This window comes from Schistocerca piceifrons, chromosome 11 (assembly GCF_021461385.2).
Source record: "Schistocerca piceifrons isolate TAMUIC-IGC-003096 chromosome 11, iqSchPice1.1, whole genome shotgun sequence".
NCBI lineage: Eukaryota > Metazoa > Arthropoda > Insecta > Orthoptera > Acrididae > Schistocerca > Schistocerca piceifrons.
In genome coordinates, this window is record NC_060148.1 from 4,711,975 (window position 1) to 4,734,352 (window position 22,378).

Sequence of the window (22,378 nt, forward strand, 5' to 3'; positions counted from 1 at the left end):
CTCGTATTATGTGCGGTTCTAGGCACTTCAGTTAGAACGGCGCGACCGCTACGGTCGCAGGTTCGAATCCTGCCTCGGGCACTGATGTGTGTTATGTCCTTAGGTTAGTTAGGTTTAAGTAGTTCTAAGTTCTAGGGGACTGATGACCTCAGAAGTTAAGTCCCATAGTGCTCGGAGCCATTTGAACCACTTATGTATTATCTGCCAACAAAGGAGAATACAACAAAATTTCCTGAAGGTTACTTGGCTGATGCTTACAAAATCTGGACAAAGCAGCCATGAGGAAATCATCCTCCACAACAATGCCCTCCTGGAGCCGCCCTACACGTGTCCCCTGGAATCAAATTCACTGCCGTAATGGCACAAAAACATACTTTTAAAAACTTCAAAAAGATGGTACATCTAAAAATGAGGTATGTGATCAGTACATTGCAATGTGAATACAGTGTGCAATTATACACAACCGAAGGCCACAAATCTGGGTGACGTCTTTCGAAGCACAAACCGATCCGAACAATGCCGTAACATTCGAGGCTTCCAAAATGTTGCTGCAGTGGTTCCAGAGAAAAGGCAAGACTGTTTTTCCCACGATCGCACAAAGTTGGCAGAAGATTTGCTGCTGATGCAGAAAAGAAAGCTGACGAGTTTGTTACGGAAGTAAGGTGTTTCACAGAGTTTAATTTTTACACCAGAGCAGATAATTAATTTAGATCAGTCAAGATTTTCTTTGCTACAGAGTTATGTTCTGGGAGTCCCCTGCCATTAAGGTAGTGAACACGATTTATGGTGGCGGGGATTTAGTTGCACCAACTACCCATTCATAGGTGATAATGCCTGCTATTACAATGGATAGCACTCGTCATCCACAAACGTTTGTTCTTATATCAGAACACTGTGGGAAATTTCCAGCAAGCTTGACACTTTAGTTGCCCATTGTGAAAGCATAAGCTAGAAAATCACGAAGCACGACAAAAAGGGATTTAAAAATGTTACTGGAACAGGACTGCACAGACTTGCACTGCAGAAGTCGAGTTATTATTTCAGTTGATTCTTTGACAGCAAATGAAGACAATGCTCTATACAATGAGATAGATTCAGCAGATGTTGAATTGAAATTGTAATCCTGCTAAATGTACTGGGCTTGCACAATCAAAGGACATTTTCTTTTCCCGTCCATTCAGAATTACTACAGATACGATACTGTTATCGTCCACAGTTAAAGTGTGGCAAAGAGAACAAGTCTTTTGTGTTTATAATGTTTTGTGCACTTTCAATTAGTGGCAAACAGATTCAAACAATTGACTAAATATGCTTTCTTCAAATGTGATTACACTGATGAACATCCGGGATCATCTCAGATGCCTTCCGAATACTGTTTAGAGACTGGTTCAGAAGAAGGAAGTTTCAAAAAAGACTGTGTGCTAGCTTGCCTTCATTCAGAGTGCTCCGTGTGTATTGCACTCTGAACTGCCATGGGTGCATAATGTTGTTTCTTTCCATTATTTAAGCATTGCTGCATGCACCTGCTTGCCTCTCTACAATATTCAGTCAAGTTTGGACTAATCTGTATGAGGATTCCTGGTTGTGTGTGTACTGGTCTATATAGTGTGTTTATAGATGAATGGTGCGAGCTTAATAATAAAGCAACTTCTTATTGTGTACGGGCAAACCTTACAGCATAAGCAGTGGCAACTGTCCAAGTTTTTGGTGCACTACCAGCTGTTCATTTGTCACACTTAACTGTGCAGGCATATTGCCTGTTTCAGAGATGGCATCACAACACAAAAAGGCTTTCTGCGTGTTCAGTTTTAAGTGTCCAGATCTGCGGTTACAGAGCAGCGCGAGTTTTGTGCGCAGTTTAGAAATGACCCACCACACATGAGTGATGCAGGTGGGTGGTACCAACATTTCGTGGAAACTGGACACCTTCGTAAAGTGACAAGTCCCGCTCGACCTTCCGTGTCCGATCCAAATGCCGACACAGTGTGCGAGGCGCTTCACTGCAGTCCTCGCAAGTCACTTAAGGAAGCAAGTGTGGAATTGTTTGTGCTAAAGATTACAGTTGGAGGGTGTTGGATAACCAGGTATGTTTCAAACTGTACAAATTGGAATTAGTGCACGCCCTTACACCGGCAAACAAAGTGAAAAGGTGTGATTTTCTTAACAGCTGCAGTTAAAAATGGAGAATGCTAGGTTTGTATATAGATTCACCTTCTGTGACGGAGACACTTTCCACACAAGCAGCAAGGTGAAAACACACACGACGTCTGTATCAGCGGAAGCAAGAAACCGCATACGCCGATAGAGCATTGGCGTGACTCTCCAAAAGTAATGCAATAATCATAACTGGTGTTCAGCTGGGCTAACAACGAGGTTTACAATGTGCCCAGTCATATTTTGTTGTTTGAAGAAGAATAAGCCACGCACTTAACTCGTGCGACACCACACAGGAAACATTCACTTTTGGACACACGCCCATGTTCTCCTTCAGTTGCAACCTTCGCCAGATTTAACACACTGCTGGGATTTGTGAAAAACTGAGTTTGTGTACTGCCAATGCTCATGTCCCTTGAGGCATTGTGAGATGGGATAAAGCAAGAAAGCACACACTGTAGACCATCACAGAGGAAGTGCTACGCCAATTGTGGCACAAATTTGATTACCGTGTAAATGCATGTTGTGACCGAGGGTGCACATATTGAAGGATTGTAAGTAATGCATCAAAGACTTGGACATTTGCTGCAGCTTATGCTGTACATTTGCCCATAAAAAATAATCAATTTACTATTCATTTTCAAAAACGCACAATCTTTAGCTTTAAGCTAAATTTATGAAAATTAGTATTTCAATTCTCGGTTAGATATAAAGAAATATGTGTTGGGGATGGAAGTTCCCAAGGAAATATCAGCACAAGAATGCAAAAAGGCTTTTTCAACACAATATAAATTTGAGTTTAAGAAGTCTTTTCTGAATCTATTTGTCTGGAGGGAAGCATGGACAATAAGCAATACAGACAACGAGAGAATAGTAGCTTCTGAAATGTGAAGCCACAGAAGAATACTGAAGATCAGATGGGTAGATCAAGTTAACTAATATGGGGCGTACTGAGAACATTATGAAAAGGATAGTTGCTACTTACGATGTAGTGGAGATGCTGAGTTGCAAATAGGGACAACAAAAAGACTCTTAGCAAGTTTTGTTGTGCTATCTGCGACTCGGCATCTTTGTAAATAGGGAAACAATTTATGGTAAAGCTTGATTAAAATAAAGGATCAGCTGGTAGGACACGTGTTCAGATATCAAGGAATTGTCAATGTGGTAATGGACGTGTGTGTGTGTGTGTGTGTGTGTGTGTGTGTGTGTAAGGTGCAGACTGTAGAGAGAGACCACGTCTCGACTACAGTCGGCAGACTCGAGTGGGTGTAGGTTGCAGCAGAGTGCAGAGAGGAATAGGCTTGCACAGGTTACAATTGTGTGGAAAGCTGCATCAAACCAGCTATCGGACTGAGAAAACGTTACCACTCACCCCTTCCTTTGGAAGAGCATAGCCCTCCTGCTCAATCCCAATCTTGGACCCCTTGCAGCCGATGCGCTTGATCATTCGGATCAGGTTGTCGCGCACGCAGTGATTCAGCTGCCTGCGCACCTCGTCTGCAAAATAAAAAAGAATTTCATTCAAACACGAGACATACATCGTGACACTGAAAGCAATGTTTAGCTCGTATCTGTCAGTTCACTTGTACATGTTTATAATGTGTGATTTGTATATTTAAGATTATGCTGTGACGATGATGATAACTGTGATTTTAAAGGAGCTTAACTACTCGGTTATTAGTGCATCAATCCTCATATAGCATTCAGAAATTTATTTCCGAGACTACTCTCTCCCACACCCCTCCCAATGGTAAGAATGTTGTTATGTTTCTTAGAAGTGATACACGAACAGTTAACTAAAACGATAAAATTTAGCCGACATGCAGGTAGCACTTTAATCAATATGCAAAAGAAGTTAAAATTGTGAGGTATTACAAGTAGTTTGCACCTATTACAATCAAGAACAGGTATAGAAAGATGTTTATTGCTTAGGTCGAGTTTAGGAACGAAGGATGTAATACAAGGCACCTCACAGCTACGACAGCAGAAGGGCAGGCGGTGCAAGAAAGGGGGGGGGGGGGGGGCACCTGCTTGCGCAAAGCTCTGTGTTGTATGGAAAGCATGACCATTCTTTCCACTTCCTCTTGCCACTGTCTGCCGTTTGTGATTGGCTGAAGTCGTGTGTTGTGACACTTGCAGCCTCCATCCCACTACATTTTGTTCATTCTTAATTGAAACTAGTTTTATTAATATTTTACACCTCTGGACACGACTGTACTCAATAGACAGGCAGTGTGAATAGTAAGGCCTTTGGTAACTGAAAATTTCATAATTTTTTTTTTTCCTTCAGGAGACAATGCTTGTAGGACACTGTGTATTCATCAACTGGAGCTATCATTTTAATACACCATTTACTACTGATCTCGAGTAAAGTGATATGAAATATATGCTTCTATTGTGAGAACATCAGATGTTATGTTCCAAAATTTGTGAATCACACGATAGATGATACGATGAGAAACTGTGACACTCCTACCAAAAAATCCGAGAACATTAATGTCAGCAGATGTTGATATATCACATTCACGTCGCTCAACACGTACACATTTTTGTACATTTCAAAACACTTCCCAGAATGTCGTTAATTATGTAGTATAAGACATCGTAGTTTTAAATAAATCTACATATGTAAGGAAAGAAATTTTAAATATGTATTTTAAATTACTAAAATAACTGTTGGTAGTGAAATCTGTTAGCGATTTAACATTGATTCAATCTCTCCGATTTTACGGAGGTGTATTTCACGTTGTTTTAACAGATTTAAGCTATTATCATTGGCCTCTCTGTTTTATTATCATTCTGGTTTCTATCTTGTTGATAATGTTTTCATTTACAGAATAAATGTTTTTCTGTTACAGAACATGCTGTGAAATGACTGATTTCTCAAAGTGGTTATGTCTGAATGCAGTAATGTGCTCTTGGAAACATGTTTGAAATTTCTGCCTGTTTTCCCTACACAGCAAACAGGGCAACTTTGTATACTCCACTGATGCTGAATTTTTGGGGCTCTGTTTTTATGTTGTAGGGTTAACAGTATTTTGTGAAATGGAGGGTACATATGGGATGCTAGTGAATATTTTCTCTTTTTTCCCCGGTGTGGCAATTTGTTCTCTTATTTTGTGTACCTGCGTGTCTCTATTATCAACTATTTCAGCTATGTTGCCACTGTTCATTGAAACCGTTTTCTTTCTAGCGATCAGAAACGGATAAGGGTTGGTGAATAGAGAGCTTTGTACAAAACATGACTGTGTTGCCTACAGCAAAAACGTCTCTCTTTCATTAACAAATACTAATGCAATCAGTTCATAAATGATATGGGAAGGACAGAATGCTACTCACCACATAGAAGGGGGCACAATGAAAAACCGTCCAGAAATACTTCAGCTTTCGGCAAAAACCCTTCTTCAGAAGTAGAAAACTCTTACACATTCCCACAACAACAACAACAACAACAACAACAACAACTCACATCCACAGCCTCTGTCACCTGGCACCACAGCTCGACAGACTGCCTCAGACGGGTGTCGAAAGCTGTGGGTGTGCGAGTTGTTCTCGTGTGGGAATGTGTACAAGTTTTCTACTTCTGAAGAAGGGTTTTGTCCAAAAGCTGAAGTATTTCTATTACGCTTTTTCATTGTGTCTGTGAGCCACTCAATGCCTCCTTAACTTGTTGCACACTTTTACTCAGCCCCTCCGATTAGTAGAAGTCGGCTGTCTTCGTACCGCTCCACAATCTTTACGATTGTTGCCAACTTTGCTAAGTAGTAGTATTGTGTGCCACAATAACATGTAAGCTGCTACTGCCGTTGTTGTTGTTAACAGCAGGTAACTGTTGTGACATATTGTTGATCCACGTGTGGTGTGCATAGCGATAGTCAATATTACTTACGGAAATACGAGAAAAGGCTGCACCTAGTCCTTCTAGCGACTCGCCATCAACACTGGTGAGACTTTAATCCATTATGTGCTCGTTTCTTTTACAAGCTATAAGCTCGCTGGTCTGGGAGTGGGACACAGAGCTTGACTTGGCAGCCGATGTGCTACGAACTGATTGCAGGCCTCCGCTCCTAGCATCCTCCATTCAGGGGTCGAGTAGAAGTGTGCAATTAGTATATGGTGTGTACCAATCTATCCTTTCCACTTCACTGCTTTCTCATCCTGGACTTTCCACTGTTTTGAAATTAATCAGTTCTTCATTCCTACATAAACAGATTACCATTTACTGCTCTTATTGAGTTAGTAGCTAATATTTCCTAACAATAGCTAGGCCCAACCGTGCTGTTCTCCACAGTTAAATTTAGTTCCCCTTGAACAAGGAAATTTGTCATTGCAGCATCATCTTTCTGAATTAAACTATCACACTATAAAGGTCCACAGTAGCCCTAATAATTGTTCATATAATAATTCAACCTGCCAATGGATGATACTAACTAAGAAAAGTGATATAATTTGCCCGCCGATTTTGTATGTAACTAGGTGCAGCACACACTATGAATAAACCAATTAATTCATTATGTTGCCCACGAGTTTGATGGAAAACTTCAATCTCATATTTTTATCGATATCTACAAATGTTCACCCCCCCCCCTCTCTCTCTCTCTCTCTATCTCTCTCTCTCTCTCTCTCTCTCTCGACAGGTGACAGGGTGTTCTGTGCACGATTCATCACACAGAAGAGGTGGTTACAACTGGAGCTTTCTGCCAAACTCGGCAGACGACACTCCTGTCATTGCTGTCAGTAGAGAGAGAGGGCTACCAGGTCGACAACGAAGCTCCTGAAAGGTTAGTTTCACCATTGTGCTTGTAGGCTACTTGGTGCAGGTAGGTTGGGGTTCCACCACAGTGTGCATTCAGAGTCAGAAAAAATTATTTCGAGACCACAAAACACGTGCAATCCAAAATATTGTAGTTACAAATTTGGCACGAATGCAAATGAAAGATAGTAACAAGAAGAGAAATTGTGCCTAATTCCCTCTTGGTAGACATCACAGTTCTTGTGATATTGTAGATTAAGATTTGAAAATACCGATTGCCATAAGAAACTAGTAACTTCATACCACATTAATCAATTTTAAAGAACCAAGTGTCCACAGGCAATGCACTAACATCTGTGTCAAAATACAGTTTTGTAATTTTTGTTAATTTAACATTTTGAATTATGAGCCACAACGTTAACTTCAAAAAGTCATACTATTTTAATGCAAAATAAGTTATAAATCAATGACCGTAAAAGCATTACAGGCAGCAGTTATGTGTAGTCCTGTAAATTCTATTATGTTTAAGAATAAGTAAACGCAAATAAGGTTAAGCTCACTATCTCAGCAACTCACACGTACTTAATGACAAAATTGAGGACCCTAGCAATAAACAATTGACTCCACAGGAAAGCTGGTGAAATTCTAGTCATATAAGATACATGTAGTCAGTACAGGATGCACGACACCTTAGTGGAACCTAAGTTTGAGAATTTTGCAATGACATATCTATTTAAGGGCTGCAGTCACATCGTGCGAGGACAGTTCGCTTTAAAAGTCGGTCAAGTCTGACACACAGTTGAACGAGCAGTGTGGCGATCACTGTTTCGTGTGACAAAATGGATAAAACGATGAAAATTTTTTTGGTGCCCACTCTGTGGACACACAGGAGTTCTGGAAACTTGGACGAGTTCCGACACTTAGTTCGTGCACTAATTTCGAGCTGTTGCACATTTTGATTTGCAAATATACAGAGATGACAAAAGTCGTGCAATAGCGACATGCACAATTACAGATGGCTCTCGTATCGCGCATACAAGGTATAAAAGGGCAGTGCACTGGAGGAGGTGTCATTTGTATTCGGGTGATTCACGTGTTTCCGACGTCATTATGCCTGCACTACTGGAATTCACAAATTTTGAACGACATTCCATTTCGGAAAACGTTACAGAACTCAATATTCCGAGACCCACAGTGTTCGGTGTGTGTCGGGAAAACAAATTCTTGGCACTAACTCTCGCCACGAAGAATGCAGTGGCCAAAGGCCTCAACTTAGTGACGGACAGTATCGGCATTTGTGTAGTTTTGTCAGCACTTCGTGAAATAACCTCAGAAATGAATGTGGGACCTACAACGAATGTATCCATTAGGACAGTACTGCGAAACTTGGTGTTAAAGGGTTACGGCGGCATTAAAATAGTATGACTTTTTCAGGTTAACATTGTGGCTCAATTCAAAATGTATTAATTACAAAACTGTATTTTGACACAGCTGTTTGTGCATTGCAAGTGGACACTTGGTTCTTTAAAATTGATTAATGTGGTACGAAGTTACTAATTTCTTAAGTCAATACGTATTTTCAAATCTTAATCCACAATACGTCAAGAACTATGATGTCTACCAAGAGGGAATTAGGCACAATTTCTCTTCTAGTTATTATCTTTCATTTGCATTCGTGCCAAATTTGTAACTACAATATTTTGGATTGCACACGTTTTGTGGTCTCGAAATGATTTTTTCCGTCTCTGAATGCACACTGTGGTGGCACCCCAACCCAGCGGCACCCAGTAGCCGACAAGCACAATGGTGAAACTCATCTTTCAGGAGCTTCGTTGTCTACCTGGTGGCCTTCTCTTAGCCGGCTTACTTTGTGGCCCCTCTGTCTGCTAACAGCAGTGACAGGAGTGTCGTGCGCCGGGTTCGGCAGAAAGCTCCAGTTGTAACCACCTCTTCTGTGCAAGGAATCGTGCACAGAACACCCTGTCACCTGTCGAGCGTGTGCGTGTGCGCGCGTGTGTGTGTGTGTGTGTGGGGCGGAGATGGGGGGGGGGGGGGTTAACATTTGTAGGTGTCGATAAAAATATGAGATTTGAAGATTTCCATCGAACTCTTGGGCAACATAATGAATTAATCAGTTTATTCATAGAGAATGCTACACCTAATTACACACAAAATCGGCAGGCAAATCTTATCACCTTTCTTAGTATCGTCTATTGGCAGGTTGAATTATGGTACGAACAATTATTAGGGCTGCTGTGAACTTTTACAGTGTGCCTCTGCTAACTGCACAACGATGGCTGTAGTAGCTCTCGTGGACTCGTGACCATTTTGAACGGACCCCGGATGACCGGAAAACAGTGGCCCGGTCGGGCGAGTCCCAGTTTCGGTCGGTAAGAGCTGACGGTAAGGTTCGAGTGTGGCGCAGATCCCACAAAGCTACGGACCCGAGTTGTCGACGAGGCACTGTGCGAGCTGGTAGTGGCTCCACAATGGTGTGAGCCGTGTTTACACGGAATGGACTGGGCCCCTCCGGTCCATCTGAACCGACAACTGATTTGAAATCGAATGTTCAGTCATTTGTGTCCTGAAACAATGGGGAAATTTTTACAGATGACAATGTACCGTGTCACCGGGCCACAATCATTTGCGACTGGCTCGAAGAACATTCTGGAGAATTCGAGTGAACGATCTGACTCCCCGGATTGCCCGACATTAATCCTGTCGAACATTTACGGAAGGTAATCGAGGAGTCAGTTCGTGAATCCTGCACTGGCAACACTTTGGCTTCTGTAGAGGCAGCACGGCTCACTATTTCTGCAGGAGTCTTCAAACGACTTGTCGAGCCCGTACCACGTGGCGTTGCTGCACTGAGCCGGGCAAAAGAGAGTCTGATACGGTATCGGGAGATATCCCACAAATTTTGTTACCTCAGTGTATTTCAATAGCTAGCTCGGTGCACTTAAAATTTTGAACAGATGCTCCTGGACTTGTAAAATTTTACAACAGTTACCTTTGTGAATATTACATTTAAATACAATGTCTCAAACTTGTGAATGCTTCCACAATTACATATACGAATTTTAGCACTAAACAGTAATGTGGGGAATCACACTTAACGCTTTCGTAATAACAAGTAGCTATCTGTCGTGCTGCTTTCACAAATAGGTTTAATGAACAGTTTACACTTGAAGGTAAACCGTCCGGTGTTTACAATTTTTTTATTTATATAACTGCCCATACTAGTGCTGCGATTAATAATTATTAAAAATGTAACAGGATTATTTACTGGGTAACGGGACAAGTATGCGACCGTACCCTAAGACACCGAGTAGCCAACACCAAGTTTTGAACAGAGCCAAACATGTTGTATAGGGTAGCACTTGGACAACGTCAAACAAACAAGCAGACAGCACCTCCTGCCGAAAAAAGCGTGCCGAGCTCCAAATCGTGGAGAGAATCGGCAGCGTACAAGAGATGCGACTGACACTGTCCTAGCAGCGACCCTTGCACACTTTCGGTCAGACTGGAGGTGTTACGCACCTTACGGAAATGTCCGTTTAAATAAGCCACTGCTTTTTGTTTTCAGATGAACTTTCCATGTGCAAAAGGAATGAGAACTTCGTAGGATTATTGCTGAAGGGAGAGACGTAGCAAGATGGATTTTTGGGCTATAGGGTAAATCATCTTGAGACTTAATGTAACAAAGAGCTGCAGTGTTTTCATTTAAACAAATTTAATATCAGAGATGCTGCATAATGATGTAAGATTAAATTTCTTCATGCATTAAGTTTTTTATTAGTTTGCAGATGGTTGAAACACCCAAGTAAGAATGGCATATAACTCTACCAACAAATCCAATTGTTTCATTTCATTTCATAGTTAAAGTTTAGTGTATAGTTTAGTTTAGTTATGTTATGTTCCGTAGATCATTTTCATGATTATATGATTGATATGATGTTGAACAAGTCAGATTACAAGATCTAGACACACACACACACACACACACACACACACACACACACACACAAAAATAGCGCTATTCTGAAACAGAAACTTGTCCATGGAATAGAAGGATCTGTCCAAAAGAAATGATTTTAAGATAGATTTGAAACTTGATCTGCTATCTGCCAGACACTTTATGTTGTTGGGAAAATGATCGAAGATTTCTGTTGCTGAATAATGTACTCCTTTCTGAGCAACTGACTGCTTCAATAACGGATAGGAAAGGTCATTTCTCCCTTTAGTGTTGTACATCTGAAAACCACTGTTCTTTGCGAATTGAGATGGATTATTTAAAACAAATTTCGTTATGTACTCTGATGGTGCAGTTAAAATACCTAACTCCTTGAATAGGTGCCTACATGACGTCCTTGTGTGAATACCACTAATTATTCTCACTGCTCTCTCTTCTGCAATCAATACTTTATGTCTAAGTGGCGAGTTACCCCAGAAAACTATTCTGTAAGGCATTATCGAGTGGAAATATGCAAAGTACGTTAGGAGGCTGGTCTGCTTATTACCAACACTAGCGATTATACGAAGAGCGAAAGAAGCCGAATTTAACTATTTGGGAAGCTCAGTAATATGCTTCTTCCAGTTCAAAGTAAACAAAGCATCAAAATAACATAAAAAAGCATAAAATAAATTCTAATGTAATTGGAACAGTATAGTCGATTTTTTAGCCCTCCGCGTTTTATAGCTGTTTACGAGAAATTTCAAACACAAATACTTGGTATAATATGCGCATCAAACAACATTTGTTGCATTTTTTGCTGAAAGTTCGCAACCTAAGTACCATGATCTGTGCATGACTTATACAACACTTACACTGTAGTTGAGGTAAATGTGTGTGGGAAATTAGCTATTAAGCAAAAATACTGTCAATTTTTCATTCTCGGATGACACATCTGTATTGTTCAATGCGCAGCCATTAGGCCTACACCAATTATAAACCGTGTTCAATAAATAATGCAACACTTCCTTTTTTTTTCAGCCCATTTCGAATGAAAACGTGTGGAATTTGTTGTGGGACATCACGGAACATTCCCACTTCAGTCCCTTTAATTTCATTTAAGTACAGTCCACAGCATTTTGGAGCCACCAGGAGCTTGATTAGATTAGATTAGTACTTGTTCCATAGATCACGAATACGACACTTCGTAATGATGTGGAACGTGTCAGGTTAACAAAAGGTGTCTATACAAGATATTACATTACACAAAATATTACACGACACTTAATATTTAAAAAAAATTTCTGAGTTGGGAAATTACCCACTTACTATATCCAAAAATTCATCTAATGAGTAGAGGGAGTTGCTATTAAGAAATTCTTTTAATTTCCTTTTAAATTCTATATGGCTATCTGTCAGACTTTTGATGCTAGTATGTAAGTGGCCAAAGACTTTTGTGGCAGCATAATTTACCCCCTTCTGAGCCAAAGTTAGATTTAACCTTGAGTAGTGAAGATCATCCATTCTCCTAGTGTTGTAGCCATGTACACTGCTGTTACTTTTGAATTCATTCGGATTGTTAATAACAAATTTCATAAGTGAATATATATATATATATTGTGAGGCTACAGTGAAGATCTCTAGCTCTTTAAACAAGTGTCTGCAGGATGATCTTGGATGAGCTCCAGCAATTATTCTAGTTACACGCTTTTGTGCAATGAACACTCTTTTACTCAATGATGAGTTACCCCAGAATTTGACGCCATACGAAAGCTGAGAAAGAAAATAGGTGTGGTAAGCTAATTTACTCAGATGTATATCGCCAAAATTTGCAATTACCCTAATAGCTGAACTCCGATATTGTGACAAGCCCAGGACAGGCACTGCAGGCAATGTCGTACTGTCAGCAAAGGACCTGCGTCGGTCGTCTGCCGCCACAGCCCACGAACAACACATTTTGTAAGACATCATAACGGATACATTTGTCGTATTATATAGTGTTGATTATCTGTTAGCACTGACAACTTTATGCAAACACCACACTGTCTATCATTAAGTGAATGTCGTCAGCCACTGCACTGTCCTTTGTGAGACGCCCAAAAATTGGTATTCTCGTCACACTCTTGACACTTGGGAACTCTTGAGTGTTGAACTCCAAAGCCAATACTGAAATGAAATGCCCCACCCATCTAGCTCCAACTACCATTTCACATTCAAAGTCTGTGCGTTCATGTCACGTAGCCATAATCACATCAGAAACCTTTTCACACGAATGACCCGAGTACAAATGACGGCACTGCCAATGCACTGTCCTTTTATGCCTCACTTATGCGATACTGACATTGTCGCTATGCCGTGGACTTCTGTCACCTCGGCGTAATATACTCAAATTCTGCTCGAGTAACCACCAACGTAAGAAACCGTGTACGAGAAAAACTTTTAGTGCCCGGTGCCTCGAACACTGCTGCTGGGGAAACATTGTGATGATACAGGATTTTTAGTATCGGCTCACGCAGAGACGACACATGCAACTGTCTGCCTGAACTTACTCATCGTAAGTATAGTATAACACAGACAGCGTTTATATAAATGATGTTAATTTTTGCTTTGTGTGTATATGTTTCTTATGTTTCATGAGCAGCACAGCATCTAAGCAGCAGCAGAAGGAATCTTCCACACGGACAAAATGCTCAAGTCGCCGGATGTAGATGTTAGAAAGCCGACGGTCGTGTGCAGGTAGAGGATGCCAAAAGCTTCCCTTGGCTTGTGACGTAGCATGTGAAAGTTGCTGGATTTGGACGGGCTACTCCTGTAACTGAAGTATCAGATCTGAAGATGGTTCTGAATGAACCGAAACTGGTCATACGAATAAAAAATTTGCAAACAAGACGGATTTTAAGTAACATTACAGCTTCCCTTAGATGGTGCGGCCTACGTTTTTAACAATAAAATTGTGCTTCATAAACAAAAATGTAATCTCACAACTTCGGTCCTATTTCAAAGTTCAATGTTAGATGTTGCGAAAGGGCCACAACCGATGAAAGACGTACACTGAAATATTTACGTAGCAGTCATCTGTGTACGGTGTTATGAAATAAAGTGTTTTGTGTCTCCTTAAAAGAACAGTGTTGAAGAATTAACCATTTTGGAAATTGATGACTCCAATTTACTTATACTGAGGTGTGTGAAGATCAGGAAGAGCAGTGATTTTTACAGAACAAAAATTTATATACCTTACAACTTTTTTTAAAAGAAAAAACACCTGGTGTTTAATCTGACTCATCGAGTTTATGAGAAGTGCTATAAATTGTGAATCTAGCAATAATTTCCAAAGCATAGTGATGTGATTGGGTGTATCGGTGAAACATTACCTGTTTTATTATTCGAGAGGCGTGCAAACTGAACGCAAATTACATGATTAATAATTTCCTACATTTGAGGATTTTAGTACACTTTCCAGAGATAACTGTGCTTCCAGATCTCAGTGTCTGTTGTCATCCTCAGTTCACATAGTAACAAATAAAAGACTGGAAGGAGAACTTAGGTCTCAGCTCGTGCAGACATTCTGCAAGTGCCCTGGAATATCTGCAACACTCTGGTTTTCCACCAAAAGAAACAAGTCAACAACTCTCTGGTCAGAATGCACCTCAGCTACAGACTTGTTCTGAAGGCTACTTATAGGGCTGCACCTACTGGAACTTCACAATACTATAAGGGCTGAAGTAGGGAAATTCCACTACGTCCCACGAAGAACGCCTCGTTTTTTCGACCAACGTTACTGAACAGCCCTCGTCCGGGACAGAGTTATCCTCGCGACATGTACTTCACCCCTGTAATACTCCCTGCCCTGATCTCCACTAGTGCCTGACCCATGAGCACTTCCACCCTGCCATTTCTGTCCTTAGTATCCTCCACATTGTGATCACATGCCACACAAACTCTCCAGTGCCCGAGTCGCATTCCTACCTGTGCGCCTGCCACCCCATTCCGATCAATCAGACACCCCTCCCCTCCCCGAACCCTCCCTCTGACACCCTTCTCCCCCCCCCCCCCCCCCCCAAAATCTAACCACCCCTCAAAACAGACTATGTGCCAAACTGCAGTCCCGCTACTGTGTATTCAGCCAGCACAATGTAGCCTTAGAAATGTGTGTGCTGATGTGTGTATCAACCTCTACGCCTGCACTGATACTCTACACACCTCTGACATGCATAGCAGAGGGTACTTCCCATTATACCAGTTATTTGGGCCTCTTCCATTCCATTTACAGAGAGAAGTGGAAAGAATGACTGTTTAAATGTCCCTGTGCACACCATAATTAATCTAATTTTGTTCCCACAATACCTACAGGAACTAAATGTAGAGAACTGTAGTATATTCTTAACGGCATCGTTTAAGACCTCAGAACAGTTTGAGTCTATATTTTAAGTCTCTCCCGGTGTAACGGTACTTTGACTACTGCGCCTCCGCCAATACAAAGATATGATTTACGAACGATCGCGCAGGCAGAAGAGCGCTGTGCCAGCAACCGATTTTTATAAATAACTTTTTTTTTACTTTTGCGTAGGTGTTTGTTTTTAACAACTGATGGATTACTCTCTTGTCTTCATACGAAGGACGTGTATTTTTCGGCACTGTGTTAAATATGCTTTTAAGTGGAAATTAGAACTATATTACGAAACAAAGTTATTTCAGTAGTGATTCGAAATGGTTATCGCCAAATTTATAAATTAATCCTGACAATGACAACTTCAAGAAATTTTCATCAGACGGAGAACAAGAGGACCAGCAAACAATGAGAAAAAGGACATCCTACAAGAAAATTAAGAAGTATTCCAGACACAGCCACGAAGACTATATTATAATAAATACTACGTTTCTAACAGAATTATAAGGTAAATTTCAACTTATTACTGATGCTATTTCCTTACAGTAGCGTTGCCGACCCGGTCTGCCATTCTCCGTCAAATTACAGCACTATCTCAATCAGTAATACGAAGTCCGCCTTATCCGTAACTTATTCCATCAAAATTCAAAACCCAATCAGATTTTCTATTTTGTATTTTCACAGTAGAACCCCGAGGAAAGGAAACACCACACTGGTTCAGTTTTTCCAGCACATCCATGTGTCACTTTTTCACAGGTCAAATGAACCTGTGACTGTTTGTACTGCCCTTCTCTGTACATGTTCAATATCCTGTTGGTCCTATTTGGTAGAGGTCCCACACACTTTAGCAATATTCTAGGACAGGTGGTCATACAAGTGATTTGTAAGCAATCTCCTTCATTGACCGATTGCATTTCCCCAGTATTCTACCAACGAACTCAAGTCTGCCAGCTGCTTCACCTACGACTGAACCTATCGTGATCATTCTATGTTAAATCCCTAAAGGTGTTACACCCAGCAATTTGTACAAGTTTACAGAGTGAAACTGTTATTCACTGATACTGTAGTCATGTTACACTAATTTTTTTTTATTGCACTGTTGTACATTTGAAAATTAAAGCAAGTTGCCAATCTTTGCTCCACTTTGAATATGTTACCGAATATTTGTTAATCTTTAAGATACAGGTGTGAAAATTACCGAACTATCAGTTTAATACGTCATAGCTGCAAAATAATAACACGCATTCTTTACAGACGAATGGAAAAACTGGTAGAAGCTGACCTCGGGGAAGACCAGTTTGGATTCCGTAGAAATGTTGGAACACGCGAGGCAATACTGACCATACAACTTATCTTAGAAGATAGATTAAGGAAAGGCAAATCTACATTTCTAGCACTTTTAGACTTGGAGGAAGTTTTTAACAATGTTGACTGGAATACTCGCTTCCAAATACTAAAGGTGCCAGGGGCCAAATACAGGGAGCGAAAGGCTATTTACAATTTGTACGGAAACTAGATGGCAGTTATAAGAGTTGAAGGGCACGGAAGGGATGCAGTGGTTGTGAAAGGAGTGAAACAGGGTTGTAGCCTATCCCTGATGTTATTCAATCTATGTACTGAGCAAGCAGTAAAGGAAACAAAAGAAAATTTGGAGTAGGAATTAAAATCCATGGAGAAGGAATAAAAACTTTGAAGTTTGCCGATGACATTTTAATTCAGTCAGAGGCGGCAAAGGACCTGAAAGAGCAGTTGAACAGTGTCTTGCAAGGAGGATATAAGATGAACATCAAAAAAAGCAAAACGAAGACAATGGACTGTAGTCAAATTAAATCAGGTAATGCAGAAAGAATTAGATTAGGAAATGAAACACTTAACCTAATGTAGACTGGCAATGGCAAGGAAAGCATTTCTGGAGAAGAAGAATTTGTTAACATCAAGTACAAATTTAAGTGTTAGGAAGTCTTTTCAGTAAGTACTTGTATGGAGTGTAGCCATGTATGTAGGTGAAACATGGACAATAAACAGTGTAGACAAGATGAGAATAGAAACTTTCAAAATGTGGTACTATGGACGAATGCTGAAGATTAGATGGGTAGATCACATTACTAGTGAGAAGGTACTGAACAGAACTGGGGAGAGGAGAAATTTGTGGCACGATTTGACTAGAAGAAGGGATCAGTTGGTAGGACATGTTATGAGGCATCAAGGGATCACCAATTTAGTATTGGAGGGCAGCGTGGAGGGTAAAAATCGTAGAGGGAGACCAAGAGACGAATACACTAAGCGGATTCAGAAGGATGTAGGCTGCAGTAGGTACTGGGAGATGAAGCACCTTGCACAGGATAGAGTAGCATGGAGAGCTGCACCAAACCAGTCTCAGGACTGAAGACCACCACAACAACAACAACAACAAAAAGATAAAACTTTATTATATAAGCGGCAGTCAAATGCGAATGGAAGATCAGGAATGAAATGCTCGGATTAAAAAGGGAGTAAGACAGAGATGCAGTCTTTCTCCGCTACTGGTCAGTCTGCACACTGAAGCAGTAATGACGGAAATAAAAGACATCACTGATAAGATGTGCACAGGACACTGCTATTCTCAGTGAAAATGAAGAAGAATTAGATGACATACTGAATGGAATGAACATTTTGCTGGGCACAGAACACTGATCGACAGTAAAGTGAAGGGACACTATAATGAGCAACAGAAACGAGCCCTGTCAAAATTGGGAACCATTATGTAGAAGTAGTAAAGGATTTCTGCTAGCTCAGAAGCAAAACAATGCACGACAGGCATAAAAACAGGCTAGCGCAGCCGAAGAGGGCATTCGTGGCCCAAAGAAGCCTACCGACAATAAAAATTCGCCTCAATCTGATAAATAAATTTCTGAGAACACACATTTGTCACACAGTATCGAACAGAACTGAAGTGCAGACTCTGCGAAAACCAGACAGAAGACAATCTGGGCATTTCAGCCTTGGTGATATAGAAGGATGTCAACACACTGCTGTACAGACATATAGCATCTCACCAAATGTAATGATACTGAAGTGTGTGTGTTGTTGATCTCTCACCTCTGTTTCTTGGGCATAAGCATGACGGTGGTGGGATCCTAGCCAATTTTAATTGCTTTGTCGAGATATATGGGGTGATTATAATTAAAGTTAAACTTTCAAAATGCTGTAGAAATATTAACACTGACCAGAGTGACATCAAATTGCAACGGAATATTATCAGAGAAGACAGAAGAAGGAAAAAACAATGTGAAAATTGATTAACAGATGGTGCCGTATGTGTCAGAATACATAAATGAAAACACCTGTCATGCGCATGACCCACTGAAGTTGGTATAAACACGCCAGGTACGGTGCTTTTGCACCTTTCGCGTCTACCGTGTTCGCCATCACTGTCTCGATACAGGATCGCACTCTGCTCGTGAAGGTGTATTACAAGAGTGAGGACTATGCACATGTCGCTCTGCAGAAGTTCCGGACACTGAAGGGTTTGAAAAAAGGCATCGGTCCGATGACTGCGGGGGGTCCGGAGAAAATGACTGGGAAATTCGAAAAGATGGATTCTTTCGGTGTGCAACCCGGTAGGAGGAGGAAACAAATTGATTCGATGTCAATGGCGAAGTGGACACAGCGATGCAGGAGGAGTCGAGTGGTGGTGTGCAAATGTGTGATGCACAGAGAATTGCCCTAAGATTGGACATACCCATAAGCACGGTGCGTAAAATCCTACAAAACATCCGTCTTCATTATCCATTCAAAATTACCCACGTGCACAAGTTGCTTCCTGCTGACCTGCCAGCAAGAGGGACCTTTGCTTTAGAATTTCTTGCCCACATAGAAGTGGAAATGATTGGCCGTGGAAGATTTTGTGGACAGATGAAGCCCACTTCCACCTGACAGGAGGTGTCAACACACACAACTGTCGAATATGGGCAACGGAAAACCCACACGCAAATCAACCAGTACCACTTCATCCTGAAAAGGTCACCGAGTGGTGCGGGTTTGCGGCGTCATTATCGTAAGCCCACATTTTTTCAGACAGGTGCTTTCGGTCCTGTTACCTGCACCACCACTGGTAAGCACTACAAGTGTCTTTTGCGCAACCACGTCATTCCGTATATGAAGTCTTCACAGCTTGTCAGCCGAGTAGCGTCATCGTCTCATAGCAACATTTCGATGGAATGCGTCTCCGTCATCGTCAGGCGAAGATGATGGAGGCGCATTCCATCGAAACGTTGCTACGAGACGACGACGCTACTCGGCTGACAAACCCGTGAAGACTTCATATCTGAAATATGCCGAGAAAGCCGACACTCACACGTCATTCCAGCTCTCCGACAGGATGGATGTGTAGATGGGATCATTTTTATATAAGATTGCGCATCTCTGCACATTGCAAATCCAGTCGAGCAGCTGCTGAAGAACCATTTCAGAAATCCTAGAATTATCAGCCGCCATTTCCCTACAGCCTAAGGCACACACTGCACAACACATTCTGAACGTGACCCCGCAAACACTTCAATCAGTTATGGAACATGCTGTTTCTCGATTTCAACTTGTTGCAGAAAAAGGTGGACAACATATTGAAAATGTTTTGTGCCAGTCACACGGAAATTAATAATCCGGTTTGATTTTTGCTTCAGTACAAATAAAAACCAATCCGATGAAATATGACCTTGCTGTGGTGGATAGGCTTATGTAACTAACACACACACACACACACACACACACACACACACACAGAGAGAGAGAGAGAGAGAGAGAGAGAGAGAGAGAGAGAGAGAGAAAAGTACAATTAGTTTGACGTCAAACTTAGGCGTTGTTGTACGATTTATTTGTCTTTCGCAGTCTACCATTATTAAATTATGATGCTTACAGCACCATCTATTACTATATTTTGTAACTATTTATTTTTCTTCTTAAATACGTTTTCCGAATTCTCCGATAACATTCCATTGTAATTTGACGTCATTCTGATCAGTAGTGTTATTTCTACATGGTTTGAAAGAATTTTAATTGCCCTGTATATTCTCTCCTGCAATAAATAAATATTTTGTCTAGCTTTTGACTGAATCTAAATCTAGTCATTAAGAGGTATAAAGTTACGTGAAAAAAATAACACAGGAAAACAAGTATTACAGCCAGAAACTGAGAGAGTGTCTTAAGGCAGCAAAGCTGACGGTGGACAAGTACCTGGGCTTCACTCAGTATTTGAGAATGAGGGCACTTAGTGACTTCACACGAATACACCTGTCAGGGGATATTGAACATATACAGGCAAGGGCAGCACAAATAGTTGTGTGTCTGTCTGACCCATGGGATAGTGTTACAGTAATACTAAAGACAATGAACTGTCTATCTCTTGAAGATAAGAGAAACTATTCCGAGAAATTCTTCCAAAAAGTTTCCAGAATCGGCTTTAAATGATGACTCGAGGAATATACTGCAATCCCCACATATCACTCACATAGGGTTAGCGAGGACAAGATTGGAATAATTACAGCACACACGCAGAGGCATTCAAACGATCGCGTTTCCTGTAGATCATACGTAAATGGAAGGGGAAGGAACCTTAATAACTGGTACAATGGGACATACCCTCTGGCATGCACTTCACAGAGGTTTGCAGGTTACTGACGTAGATGTAAAACTTCACAAATTTTCCAACCTTCCAAATTTTTTCTGACTCAGATGCTTAAAGGCAAATATTTAACCACATTACCTCCTTTGTAAAGTAATGTTTGTAAAGATGTTTGAAGTAGTTTAATACGCGGGAGTGCAATTCTTCAGAGAATAATTCTATTTTTGCACTCGTACCAAGGTCATCCGAGGGTGTCATGCATCTCGCACACTCGACAGACGTCACATCTGCCAGAAGCACGCACAAAAATTCAAACTGCCAATAATGCTGACATCACAGAAAGGAAAGGAAAAGTAGATACCAATCAAAGCTTTAAAAAAGAAGATCAAATATATTTAAAATGAACTAGTAGTAGTACAAATTAGGTCCTAGTGGAAGAAAATCAATTTTAGTGTTAGAAAAGCACACAGGTTTCCTACAGTACTGTCGACTGTGTAGAATTGGTGTCGCACAATCGTTCCCCCCTCCCGGTGCTGATGTACGAGGTGCATTCGAGTTCTAAGGCCTCCAATTTTGTTTCTCCAGACTGGAAAGAGAGAGAAACATGCGCATTGTTTTAAAATGAGGCCGCGTTCATTGTCAATACGTCCCAGAGATGGCAGCTCCGTACGGCAGATGGAATTTTACCGCCAGCGGCGAGAATGAGAACTGTTTTAAATACTTAAAATGGTGACGTTTTCCTTACTTGAACAGCGTGCAATCATTCGTTTTCTGAATTTGCATGGTTTGAAGCCAATTGAAATTCATCGATAGTTGAAGGAGAGATGTGGTGATGCAGTTACAGGTGTGTCGAAAGTGCGTTCGTGGGTGCAACAGTTTAATGAAGGCAGAACATCGTGTGACAACAAACCGAAACAACCTCGGGCTCGCACAAGCCGGTCTGATGACACGATCGAGAAACTGGAGAGAATTGTTTTGGGGGGATCGCCGAATGACTGTCGAACAGATAGCCTCCAGAGTTGCCATTTCTGTGGGTTCTGTGCACACAACCCTGCACGACGACCTGAAAATGCGAAAAGTGTCATCCAGGTGGGTGCCACGAATGCTGGCGGACGACCACACGGCTGCTCGTGTGGCACGTTGCCGAGCAATGTTGACGAGCAACGACAGCACGAATGGGACTTTCTTTTCGTCGGCTGTGACAATGGATGAGACGTGGATGCCATTTTTCAATCCAGAAACAAAGCACCAGTCAGCTCAATGGAAGCACACAGATTCACCGCCACCAAATAAATTTCGGGTAACCGCCAGTGCTGAAAAAATGACGGTGTCCATGTTCTGGGACAGCAAGGGCATAATCCTTACCCATTGCGTTCCAAAGGGCACTACGGTAACAGGTGCATCCTACGAAAATGTTTTGAAGATCAAATTCCTTCGTGCACTGCAACAAAAACGTCCGGCAAGGGCTGCGCGTGTGCTGTTTCACCGAGACAACGCACCCGCACATCGAGTTAATGTTATGCAACAGTTTCT

At 41.3% G+C, this 22,378-nt stretch overlaps 1 protein-coding gene across 1 annotated transcript in view; it reads right to left on the reverse strand.

Moving 5' to 3' along the window:
- Nucleotides 1–22,378, reverse strand: part of LOC124720190 (zinc finger MYND domain-containing protein 11-like) — a 221,012-nt gene that overhangs the window by 103,133 nt on the left and 95,501 nt on the right. The window contains exon 4 of the mRNA XM_047245513.1: nucleotides 3,527–3,651. Within this exon, the coding sequence (XP_047101469.1) occupies nucleotides 3,527–3,651 (125 nt within the window). The remainder of the gene's footprint in view (nucleotides 1–3,526; nucleotides 3,652–22,378) is intronic.